This window comes from Cupressus sempervirens, chromosome 8 (genome assembly GCF_028749045.1).
Source record: "Cupressus sempervirens isolate cs-2001-9-10 chromosome 8, ASM2874904v1, whole genome shotgun sequence".
In the NCBI taxonomy this organism is placed as follows: domain Eukaryota; kingdom Viridiplantae; phylum Streptophyta; class Pinopsida; order Cupressales; family Cupressaceae; genus Cupressus; species Cupressus sempervirens.
Genome location: NC_143125.1, coordinates 743,368,234 through 743,381,390, shown reverse-complemented (window position 1 = coordinate 743,381,390; position 13,157 = coordinate 743,368,234). Strand labels below are relative to the sequence as shown.

Genomic DNA, 13,157 nt, shown 5'->3' with positions numbered 1-13,157 from the left:
TCATCTGTACAGGTGGACATAGAATCCAGTCATACAAACACAGGGGAGGTATTCTTTGATCAAGACTACGACTACAATATGGATAGAGGTGGGAATGCCGGTCCAAATCAGCGAGAGGAAAGGTTTTTACAGTTATTAGACACCTTGGCACAGGGACAGCGATTAGCCGAACAAAGAGCACAGGAACAGAATCAGAGAATGGAGCTTATGATGCAGATGATGGCTCGTCAAATGGGGTTGAACGCTAACATAGGTGGAGGAAATAATCAGAATGGTAACAATCAGAATGGGAGTAATCAGGATGGGATACATAATGGAGGCGAACAAATTGGGAACAATTTCGGTCATGCACCCCAGCAAGCTAGGACAGTGAGTTCGAGACCTATGATTCCCACGTTCCTTCCTAGAGCTCCAGAGCAGCCAGTACCAGAACCCCAGATCACTGACATACAGGATCAGTTGAGGAGAGATTGGGAAGCAGGAGGTCCAAATTTTATAGCTGCAATCACTTTTAGAGAGTATATGGATGTGCGGATGAAGCATATGCCCCGTGGACATGACAGGACTCAGAGCTATGAGCTACGAAAGAAAGTAGGGAAACTTCAGTTACCATATTATGATGGCTCGGGGAAGTCTACAGCAAGAGCTTGGGTTCAAAAACTTGACACATACTTTCAATTGAACCCTATGTCTAAGGAAGAAGCTATTAAGTATGCAGCAATTCACCTGGATGGGTTAGCACACGAGTGGTGGCATCATGGTATGATCACTATGGGTCATGCACACATTACCTCATATGTGGAGTTTACGGAGAGACTGATTGAACGTTTTGATAAGAAGGATCCAGAACTCCATTTCAAGGAGTTAGCTCAGCTTAAACAATGGGGATATTGGAAACATACATTTCAGAATTTCAGAAACTTGCAATGTTAGTAACAGATGTATCTGAACGGAGGCTATTGGTTTTATTTATGGATGGGCTAGTTGATCCGTTGAGAGGGTGGATTAAAGCTCTCAACCCTCCCACTTTGCAGGAAGCCATTAAGAAAGCTCGTGACATGGATTCCTCTTCAGCTTCTAAAAATAAATTCCAGGCAAAGAGTTTCCCTTCAGGAAAAGATAGGGACAGGAAACCCTTTCATAGAGAGGCACAGCTCCCTAAGGAGGAAAGTAAGAGGTTGGACAAGGAGACACTTAATGACTTGCGTAGGAAGAAGCTATGCTTCTATTGCAAGGCCCGTATGAGTATGGCCATGACTGTCCTATGAGGCCAAAAGGGAAGACCAATCGAGCAATGTGGGCTTATTACGAAGGCTCAGATTCAGATAGTTCAGAACATCATGATGAGGATCCTGATGAAGCAGAGGGAGAGCAGGAGATAGACAATGCAGGGCAACAGCAGGGAACAGAGCTACATTTATAGGAAGCACGACTGTCTAGTATCCAGAGAGAGGGATCTTTCAGACTTCGGGGAGTTTTGGCTGGGCAGAAGGTTATTACATTATTGGACACAGGTGCCACACATAATTTCATTGATGCACGATTCGTGGAGAGAAGCGTGGACTCATTACTGAGGAGTTCGTGGGACTAAGAGTCAAGGTAGCTGATGGATACACTCTTCGTTGTAACAGGATGGTACGAGACCTACCTTTGCGCCTGAACAACTATGAGTTTAAGGCGGACTATCATGTGGTCAACATGGGTGACATGGATATAGTACTTGGAATGCAGTGGCTACATTCATTGAAGGTGGTTACCCTGAGACTAGAGGATATGGAGATACAATTCGAAGTGAATGGTAGGACTCATGTGCTTAAGGCTATCCGTAATGGAGACATCAGGACTATCTCATTTAGGCGGCTGGAGAGATTAACTAGGCATAATGATATAGAGTGGGCAGCAGTTTGTACTTTGACACCTACACAGGAGGAGCAACATAAGACGGAATATCATCCTGATATTCAGAAATTGAGGATTAAGTACGAAAAGGTATTCAGTGAGATTCCACCAAGCAGGCCACCGGACAGAGGCATTGAGCATGTTATTGAGCTGGAGGAAGGTGCTAAGCCTATCATGATCACACCATATCGACACCCAAAGCGACTCAAGGATGAGATCGAAAGGACCATCGAGGAGTTGCTAGCTATGGGGCACATCCGACCAAGTATCCAATTCCTCGCATTGATGAGTTGATAGATGAATTGCATGGGGCTTGTCATTTCACGAAAATTGATTTGAGATCAGGATATCACTAGATCAGAGTCCGTGAACAGGATATTGAGAAAACTGCTTTCAGATGTCATTGTGGGCACTTTGAGTTTGTAGTCATGCCTTTCGGCCTGACCAATGCACCTGCCACTTTCCAGTCCACTATGAACAGAGTTTTCCACCATCAGTTGAGGAAATTCGTGCTGGTGTTTTTTGATGACATTTTGATCTATAGCCGATCATGGCAGGAGCATCTAGAGCATTTGGAGACAGTGTTGAGCATTTTACAGAAGGAGTCCTTGCATGCAAAAGAGTCCAAATGTGACTTAGGGATGACCGAGCTGTTATATTTGGGACACATTATTAGTGCAGATGGAGTGCGGATGGATCCTGAAAAGATTCGCGCTATTGTTGATTGGCCTCCACCAGAGAACCTTACACAGTTGAGGGGGTTCCTTGGTTTATGTGGTTTCTATCGCAAGTTTGTCAGTGGCTACTCACGACATGCAGCTCCCATGACAGATCTACTGAAAAAAGGGGAATTTGTGTGGACTCAGAAGGCACAGGACTGTTTTATGAGATTTAAGGAGATAATGACTACGTGCCCAATTCTAGCATTACCTGATTTCACAAAGCCATTTGAGCTTCAATGTGATGCATCTGGAGAGGGAGTAGGTGTTGTACTTATGCAGAATAAGCACCCCATAGCTTATGAGAGCAGGAAGCTCAGAGGCCCCGAGCGTTCATTCAGTATATATGATAAGGAATTGGCCAAATTCAGACAATATCTTGTGGGTAGCAAGTTTTGTATTAAAACTGATCATAACAGTTTGAGGCATTTCTTGGGACAACGGGACCTGAATGATCGCCAGCAAAAGTGGGTTAGTAAGTTGCAGGCATATGATTTTGACATCTCATATGTCAAGGGAACTCAGAATGTTGTTGCAGATGCTCTTTCTCGAAGGCCACACCTCACTCTTATGGTTCAGATATCAGAGGATTAGCGACACTTGATTATAGCAGAGTATGCCAGGGATACATGGGCCTCCGATATAGTGGAGGGAACAGTGATTGATACCAGATACACACTTGTAGATGATTTAATCATTTACAAGAACAGGATTTACCTAGTCCCAGGATCGAAGGTTAAGCAACTGATTTTGAGAGCATTTCACGACTCACCGACAGCAAGCCATCCCGGGTACTTCAAGACTTACAGGTCAGTTCGTGAGCGGTTCACTTGGAAGGGGCTGAAAGCTGATGTTTTGCAGTACGTTCGAGAGTGTCTTGTTTGCCAGCAAAACAAACAAGAACACACCTATCCGGCAAGGTTCCTACAGCCACTTTCGATCCCTGACAGGAAGTGGGAGTGCATCTCCATGGACTTTATCACAGGTTTGCCCAAGGTACAAGGACGGGATTGTATTTATGTGGTGGTAGATAGATTAACAAAATATGCTCATTTCTTTCCTATCACCACTACCCACTCAGCAGCTCAGGTGGCAGAGGTTTTCTTTCGGGAGGTTTTCAAATTGCACGGATTGCCTCGGAACATTGTGAGTGACAGGGATAGCCGTTTCATGAGTCATTTTTGGCAGGAGGTATTCCGGTTATGTGGCACGGAGCTTACACCCAGCACTAGCTATCACCCACAAACCGATGGTCAGACGGAGATTGTGAACAAATGGGTGGAAGGGTATTTAAGGAATTATGTGGCAGCTCAGCAGCGAGCTTGGGTCAGATGGATATATCTCTGCGAGTATTGTTACAATACTACATATCACATCACTATACAGATGACACCCTTCATGGCACTTTACGGTTATGAAGCACCTAGTTTCTTGGATTTGTTGTTGGGCGACAGCCGGGTACCCAGTGCAGGAGAATTATTACAGGAGAGTAAGGATATAGTTGCTACTCTCAAAGATAATATTGCAAGAGCTCAGAACCTGCAGAAGCAATATGCAGACCAGAAGAGGACTGAGCGTAGTTTTGAGGTGGATGATATGGTTTACCTCATGTTGCAGCCATACAGGCAATCTACTCTTAAGAAGAGTGGTGCAGAGAAACTCAAGCCACGCTATTACGGACCATTCAGGGTTATCAGGCGAATTAGTGAGGTGGCTTATGAGTTGGAGCTTCCGGCAGACAGCAGGGTGCACAATGTGTTTCATGTGTCCCGCCTCAAGAAGGCGTTGGGTCAGAATGTGGTGCCTTCCGCAGTATTACCTCCTTTAGACGATGAGGAAAAATTGATTTTAGTGCCAGAATCCATCTTGGAGAGCAGAGAAAAGCAACTTTGCAGAAGAGTGATCAGAGAATACTTGGTTAAGTGGAAAGATCTACCTGTTGAGGATGCTACTTGGGAGGGGGAAGCTATTTTGCAGCACCCGGCGTTGAGATTGCTTGAGGCCAAGCAATTTCAGGAGGGGCGAACTGTAATGTCCCCTCTTTAGTTCGACATGACATTGATCATGGATTTTGCCTATTCCAGACTCTCGTAGGCAAATGGTGTGGAGAGAGAGTCAATTCTGCAGATCAGATGGTCATATCTTGCTCTTGAAGAAGTGTTAAGAGGTTATATTTTATTATTATGTGTTATTGGGGCCTACATGTTATAATTTTAAGTTGAGTTGCACTTTTTATTTTATAAAATTACTTTATTATAAAAAGTGCATTATAATGAGATTTTATAAAGGATGTTTCTAGAAGTTCTAGAAAAAGTGCATTATAATGAGATTTTATAAAAGATGTTTCTAGAAGTTCTAGCAACTTCTTAGAAAAGTGAATAAATAGAGGGCTGGGCCTCTCATTTTGGACATGCTTGGATTTGAGATTTCTTCTACTTCTTCCATTGTGGAGCAAATTTGTAGTCTCTTGGGTCTGCAAATTATTATTTGATCTTTGGGAACGAATCACTCCCTTGGATTGGCGACTTTGAGGGTGTGAAATATCACCTGAATTGTTGCATTTGAGGAGTTGGTAATTCAGCCATCTCATTTGGACTTCATTGAGATTTAGTTATAAGGGTTTACTTTGGTTGGAATAAGGGTTTCAGTTGTGCCCTAGCATTTGTGGATTGATTAACAGGGTTTGAAGACACAGTTGTGCATTATTTTCAGACTGCCAGTCCAGGGTTTGGACCCACGTTTTTGCTCATAACTCCTAATTGGCTTGACGGATGAATTTCATATTTTAGGGGGTTATTCAGCAACCCTAGGCGCCCAGATTTATTGCTTTTGGAGTGACAAAAAACGCTGCAATATTTTTATCTAGCAGCCGTACCAGGCCGTACCTGTACGGCCCTGTCAGTTGGGCAGCAGCTGCAATTTTGTGAGTCGGTTTGGGGTAGATTGTGAGGTCTTCGTGTGGCATTAATTCAGCATTCATATCCGGCAAAATTGGAGCTATTTCAGGTGCACAAACTGAAGTTTTGATTGCCAAAATATTGCATGTTATGGATTAGAACAGTCAGCACTGTCATTGCATAAATAGTTATTTCCAGTCATTAATAACTGTTGTAAAAGTTTCGTCATTTGCATTCCAAATCTGAACTGGGTTATTGTTCATGTCATAACATTGCATTGTCAAGAGCTTGATGTATTAGAAGTGCATAGTTGTGACAATCTCTCATTGTAATCAGTTCTATTTGCTGTCATAAAATCAGAATTGCATTGGACTTCATATTTGAGTTTCATATTGTCATCTATCTCTTAGATTGGTAGTGTTATAATCTGGAATTGTTGTTCATACATTATTGGCATCATATATTGAGGTTTCGTTGTACAACAATTAGTAATATTGCAGCCTTATTCGGTTACATGCCAACTGTTTGACAAAATTCCTAAGTCCAATTTGAGGGTTTCATTGGCCTTTATAGTAAGGGTCATTACATCAAGCATATGTTGTAGAGCACACTGAGCTAGGTGAATCTGCCTTTTACACCTCTAAGGCTGGAAAACCTGCAGAACAGGTAAAATCCTCTACTTGGTATATTGGTTTAGCTTACTCCTACCACTTCACTCATCATCGAGATTGGTTCACAGATTTCCAGCTATTCTTAGATTATTATTTGGAGGAGAAGAGTACACTATGGTAGGCAGAGGCAATATACAAATTCAGTTTAGGGGAAGGAAAATGATATTCCTTGATGTGTACTTCCAGGAATAGATGTCAACCTTCTTTTAGTCATTTATTCTAAGACATTATCCTCAGCTAGACATGACCTTTAGTTTGCATCAGTGCAGCATCATTGATCAGGAAGCTCAGTACACTGTTGCCATAGGTGTTGAAGATGATCGTCATTTAAGACTTGTTAAATCTAGTGACTCTCAAGAGCTTGCTATGGTAGCCCAATGCTCCTCTATTAGTACACTTTGGCATCAATAGTATAGGCACTTGAATTTGTACTATCTTTCTCAGCTTTTTCAAAAAGAAATTGGCATTGGACTGCCAAAGATTTAAACCCAAAAACTTGGAGTTTACGAAGCATATCAGGCTGGGAAACAACACCGCACTCCTTTTTCAGATGGCAAAACCTCGAGAGCTTCTAAGGTGTTACAACTAGTCCATGCTAATATCTATGGACCTATGGCTACTCTTATTACTAGGTCTAGGTATTTGTTTACATTTTTTTTATGATTCCAGTCGTAAATGTGGGTGTATTTCCTTTGACAAAAATCAAAGGTATTTGCTTTGTTTCAAAAAATCAAATCTTTTGTAGAAAGAGTCTAGTCAATGTTTTGTTACTCTTAGGAACAGACAATGGGGGAGAATTTTAGTCCTCTGCCTTCTCTCATTTATGTGAACAACATGGCATAGAGCGCCAATTAACAACACCCTACATTTGTCAGCAAAATAGTGTCATTGAGCATCAATGTCATACAATCAACGAAATGGCTAGGTCCATGCTTAAGCACAAAAGTGTTCCAAAGAAATTTTGGGCTAAAGTTGTCTACACTGTCATCTATCTTCTCAACCACTCTCCTACAATGGTTGTCAAGAAGAAGACTTCAAAAGAAGCTTGGTCAAGCTATAAGCCCAGAATCACTCATCTAAATATTTTTGGCTCCACTGCATTTGCCTGAATCCCTAATGATAGATACAGTTGCATGCCAAGAGCCGGAAACTTGTGCTAACAAGCTATAATCATAATCACAAAGCCTACCACTTGCTTGACATCAAGACTAGTCATCTCATCTTCATTCGTGATGTGGTCTTTGACTAAGAAAGAGGGAGATTTCAGCTTTCTCCTCCAATTATGGTTTCAGATGATCTATCTCTCAAGACTTGGGCATATATCTCTCATTAGGTCCACTTGATGGGAGGGCTCCAGTTGTTCCTGTTCCTGCCTCTCCACCACTTCTTTCTCCTACACACTCACCCAAACATGTTGCCACACCACCTGATTTCGCTCAAGATTCATCTGATCTTTTGTTTGATGATGATGATCCCATTACACCTCCTGCTTCTAAAGTTAGCACTTCTACTCTCTAGCCTAAATGTTGAGCTAAGACAATTAGCAATCTCCATGATGATGAGCTCATCAAGAGTAGAATTGCATGGAAGAATAGCAAACCTTCTGACTTCTCAAGTTTTTCTCTCACAACTAACAATCACAATGTGTATGAAGCTCAAACATACACAGAAGCAAAACCCATCGGCTAGCAAATGAGTCTAAGTCAAATACAAAGTTGATGGTACTTAAGATAAGTACAAGGCTCATCTTGATGTCAAAGACTTTTCTTAGCAAGAAGGAAGTGATTACGAAGAGACCTTTGCTCCCACTACAAAGATAAGCACCATCAGATTAGTCCTCGCCATAGCGGCCTAGTGTGAAGAGAAGGTGAGTTATAGGGAGATGTGTACATGACACAACCTCCTAGATACAAGGTTGCCAATAAAGAACACCAGGTACTCAAACAAGTGAAAGCACTATATGGCTTCAAACAGGCTTCTTGGGCATGGCACATGAAACTTGATAAGTACCTCACTTTTTAGGGTTAAGACTACTGGCAATGATATCATCATCTAGTTATATAATTTGATGATTTACTTATCACTAGCAGTTTTGAATCGTTGATTTAGGGAATCAAATAGAATCTATATCAGTCTTTTGACATGACCAACCTTGGACTTCTCTACTACTACCTAGGTGTCAAGGTTTGGCAACAACCACATGGCATTTCATCTCAGCCTAAGTATGCACGAGCTCTACTAGACAAATTCAAAATGCAAGGTTGTAAATTTGCATCTACACCTATGGAGTTTGGTCTAAAATTATTAACCAATTCTAGTTCTCCTATTGAGAACAAATCCACATTTAGACAACTTGTGAGTTGTTGGATATATCTCACTGCCACTAGACCTAATCTCAGCTATGTAGTAATTACATATCTCACTTCATGACAGCTCCCACTTCGGATCATTGGGTTACAACAAAGCGCATCTTGCGTTATGTCAAGGGCACTCCTGATTTTGGTATCCTCAATGGACGAACCAAAGATGACAGGCTCATTGATTGGGGAGGCCATGTTCATGAAAAAAAATCTACTTCCAGTATGTCTTCAATTTGGCCACCAGTGCTATCACTTGGACCAATAAGAAGCAACAAGAAGTATCTCTTTCCACAACGAAAGCTGAATATTGGAGAACAGTCAAAGGAGGTTGTGAGGTTGTTTGGCATTATAGGATGCTTTGCAACATCCATATGTCTCAGGCAGGCCCTTCACCCCTCTTTTGCGACAATCAAGGGGTTCTCAAACTTGCCAAAAATCCAATTTTCCATGAGCACACTAAGCATATTGACAATGATTGTCAATTTATCCATCAATTGGTTAAAGATGGGTCCATGAATTTGCAGTCTGTTCCTACAGCTGACCAGACTGTTGATATTCTGACCAAGTCCCTAGTTCCAGAAGTTTGTCAAATTTAGGGGGCAGCTTGGTGTCGGTGATAAGTTGAACATTAAGGAAGGGTATTAAAATAATATCACCTATATTAGATTATTTCTATTTTTAATGGTCACTTCCAGATATTGTAAATCTCTCTCTCTCTCTCTCTCTCTCTCTCTCTCTCTCTCTCTAGGTGCAATTTCTAGCAAAGGGAACCTGACGATTAACAACACCTATAAGGAAAAGTTCCTTCCCAAGCTAGAGACTCAAAAGCATACCAAAAGAAGCCCGAAACCATCTCCCAAAATTTATTAGGGAATATTGAAAACAATTCCTATGGCGAAGCTAACAAGCCAGCAGATCTATAAACTAATGAAAGTCCCCCTAGCTCCTTATTTAGCACTAAGGTTGAGAATTGGAACAGTTTATGTGTTTGTGTAGATCTAGAGCAACTCAAAGCTGGGGAAAATCAACAACTGGAACACTACTATAGTTGACTGGATATAGATCCAGATAGTTATAGTGCCCATGCCCTGAAATGTTTAGAATTGAAAACTATTAAACTTTTTTAAGGGAAATGTCTAATTATTGTAAAGAGGATGTGCATGTGCAAGTTGGCCACATGTATGCCAGTGTCTGGTCTCTAATCTCGGACTATCCAGGCTACCAATTCTTCCTTGACATATATGTGTTGCTTCAAGTTGGGTCTATAGAGCAGAAGAGGAAGGCTGTAAGCAGGGATAATGAGCCAAAGAAGAGGTAGATAAACCTTTGGAGGGCCTTTAACTGACAAAAAATAGGGCAATGTTTTCTGCTCTAAGAATGGTAACACCTTCTTCATTATCAGGAGCATGTTTGGGCCACAAGGGATGAATAATTTGCTTTTTGGTGGAAGATGAATTTATCTAAAAGAATTCAGATCTCATTGTAAATGAATATGTGTGAATGAGCGTTGGCCTAACTGTGCAATGAGGACTTTAAATAAAGGAAGGAATCTACAAGATTTATGTGGAAACGACAAGAAGATGCCTATCATATTTCTACATAAAAAGGAGATTTCTATCCTGCTGCAGTTCATCTATTCACTCTCAGGTCACTTTTAAGCCCCTGTAGAAACATTATCTGCCTCTTCATTACCAGGAGCATGTTTGGGCCACAGGGGATGGATGATTCAGCAGTGGTGAAACATATCAACTTTTTGGTGGAAGATGACTTTAGCTAAAAGAATTTAGATCTTATTAAAAATGAATATCTGTGTGAATGGGTGTTAACCTATGAGCTGGGAAATGGGGAGTTTAAATAAAGAAAAAAATCTACAAGATTTAGGTGGAAGGCCCGTGACAAGAGATGCTTATCATATATCTGCATAAAAAAAGAGATTTCATCCTGCTGCAGTTCATCTATTCATTCACAGGCCACTTTTAAGCCCCTATAGAAACATTATCTTTGGTAGGTTGACTGTGTGAAAGGACTGAATGTTATCATGGACAGCGAGCCCTGTTCTAATCAACAAGGTCCCACTATCATTTCATTGAGATTTCAGTTCCAAAGGGGAAGAATTTCAGAGGAGATGAAGTGGTAATTGGGTAACTGGTTGGTTGCTCAGGAAAAATTCATATGAAAATGGGAAAGTAGAAAATTGGAGAAGAAGATATTATGATCCTCGGTGTCATCATGAATAACAGTTCAATTCTGATAGCAATATCACAATTTGACTTGTAGCGGAAATTATCTCCTTCTTATCAATTGATTAGCTAAAGGGGCTCTATAATGAATGGTTCATAAGGCACAACATTGCTGAAGGTTTTGCAAAGGGGGTAACAAGTTAAGTGGGCTTAACCTTGGAGGAAACTCAATAGTTAAGCACACTTGAGTTGGAACAGTATTGGGATGGGTGAGCTCCTAGGAAAGTCAATGCTTCACCTCTATAAGCATCACACCTATATACAATGAGCGCTAAGTGTCCCATTAATTCTAATTAGGGATGTGTTCTTTTGAACCACAACTCGTGAAACATGGGTCAATGAATTTGACTTAAAAATTAGACGATTGAATACTAATAGCACTATAACAGTTTGACTTAACATGGAAAATATCTCTTACTTATCAATTGATGAGCTAAGAGGTTCTATGTTGAATGGTTCATAAGGCACAACACTCACTTGAAGATTTTGTAAATAGTGTAGCAAGCTAAATGGGCTTAACCTTGGAGAAAACTCCATGCTAAGTGGACTTGTATTGGAACAATACAGGGATGGAGACCTCCCAGAAAGGCTTGATGCTTCACCCTTGTGCATTACCTAGATGCAATGAGTGTCAAGTGTTCCATTCATTATTATGAGAGATGGATTCTTGTGAACATTGCCTAGATGCAATGAGTGTCAAGTGTTCCATTCATTATTATGAGAGATGGGTTCTTGTGAACCACTACTCATGAAACATGGGTCAATGTGTTTGGCTCAAAAACTATACAGTTGAATCCTGATATCAATATCACAATTTGACTTGCAGTGATAATATCTCTTACTTATTAAACCAATAAGGTCCAAATTAGAGACATAGGAGACTTTTCATCTCACTGAAATCAACCTGAACATAAGAATGGATGTCTTCAAGAAGCAGACTGGCTAGTGGCCTGGAATGTGAGCTATGGACTGGTATTTTAGTGGGTGTGTGGCACTGACAAAGCTTGCGGTGGCAGCCCGGAGCAGAAACTCAATGCGTGTCCTTTATGAAGTAGGAAGAACCGTTGTAGCTATGGTGGTGGCCATGTCAAAGGAGCTATGAGTGTCCTTGGCAGAGGATTACGAGGCTATAATTGGAAGGCATTTTGTAGATCTTACTCTTCATATACTTTCTTACAATATGATAGTACGCCATTTTTTAAATCTGAAAGGTGCTCCCAACTTTAACTTTATTAATAATGTAGGCATCATTTTATCAAACGCGTATAAATTACAGTCATGTTCAACAGGTTACTAATTCACCCTTGGATGACAAATACCCACCCTTTCCCTGCAAAAAATATAGTAATCCCTAGTGCACTCCTACCTTGACTACGATATTCTTGAGCTTTCTGGCGCAGATCCGAAGCGAGAATTGCTGCAGCTTGAGTGCGAGCCTGCGAGACAGTAGCGACAGCGTGAAGATGAGCCACAGTCCGAGGAGTGTACTCAAACTCTGGAACTTCTCTACCAGCAGCATCAAACACAGAATTAAGCCAGGCCTTAACATCTGCAATATGAGCAGTATCAAAGCTTAGTTTTCCTTCGTTTCCAGAGGATTCGAGCGCCGTAATGAGGTCCCCCATATTTGTTACCTTCGAACCCTCAGTGGAACCCTCTGGGACTTTCAGCTTTCCTGAGATACAGAACACCAATTTGCCTGCTCTAAACCCACAACTTCTGTTCCAGACCCACAACAATAATTCATTTATAAAATCTTATCCTGGGATCTTACAGCTCTTATTGACAGAAAACTGAGTACCCAATTAATGTAACACCATTGATGACCTATTCGCTAGAAGCATAAGTATCAAATCATTTTCGCGAGGTCTTTTAAGCTGGTATAAACCTTAACGAAAGCCCTGAAGATCCGACAAGATTACTCAAATCTGTATTTCAAGCCCGCCTCAATGCAGGCCTTAGATCGTCGCGGGATGCTTCTGTTTCAAGGTTTCTACGCATCGAAATGCGTAAAAGATCAGCTGGAATTTTCAAAACGATGTGGACAAGTGATCGCATGGGAAAACGTAATGGTCACAAAGCGCTCAAACAATGGACAAAATAAGCTTAGATTTGAGCCTCTGTAGGCCATTTTGAATGGTACTAACGGTTAATGTATGCTGATTAGGGGTAGAGTGATGGAATTGAATGGTACTAACGGTTATGTATGCTGATTAGGGGTAGAGTTATGGAATTTGAAAACTATGAATTTTATTTAGTATTGATAAGTAGGAGATAATTTCTACAGCAAGTATTTAGTATTGATAAGTTATTTAGTATTGATAAGTAGGAGATAATTCCTACAGCAAGTATTTATTTAGTATTGTTAGTT

General features: G+C 41.0%; 1 protein-coding gene across 1 annotated transcript in view; it reads right to left on the bottom strand.

The window, feature by feature from the left end:
- AUG1 (HAUS augmin-like complex subunit) overlaps positions 1–12,947 on the bottom strand; it is a 52,255-nt gene extending 39,308 nt beyond the window's left edge. Inside the window, exon 1 of the mRNA XM_089795188.1 lies at positions 12,153–12,947. Within this exon, the coding sequence (XP_089651314.1) occupies positions 12,153–12,411 (259 nt within the window). The 5' untranslated portion in view covers positions 12,412–12,947. The remainder of the gene's footprint in view (positions 1–12,152) is intronic.
- Between the last annotated feature and the right edge of the window lie 210 nt (positions 12,948–13,157).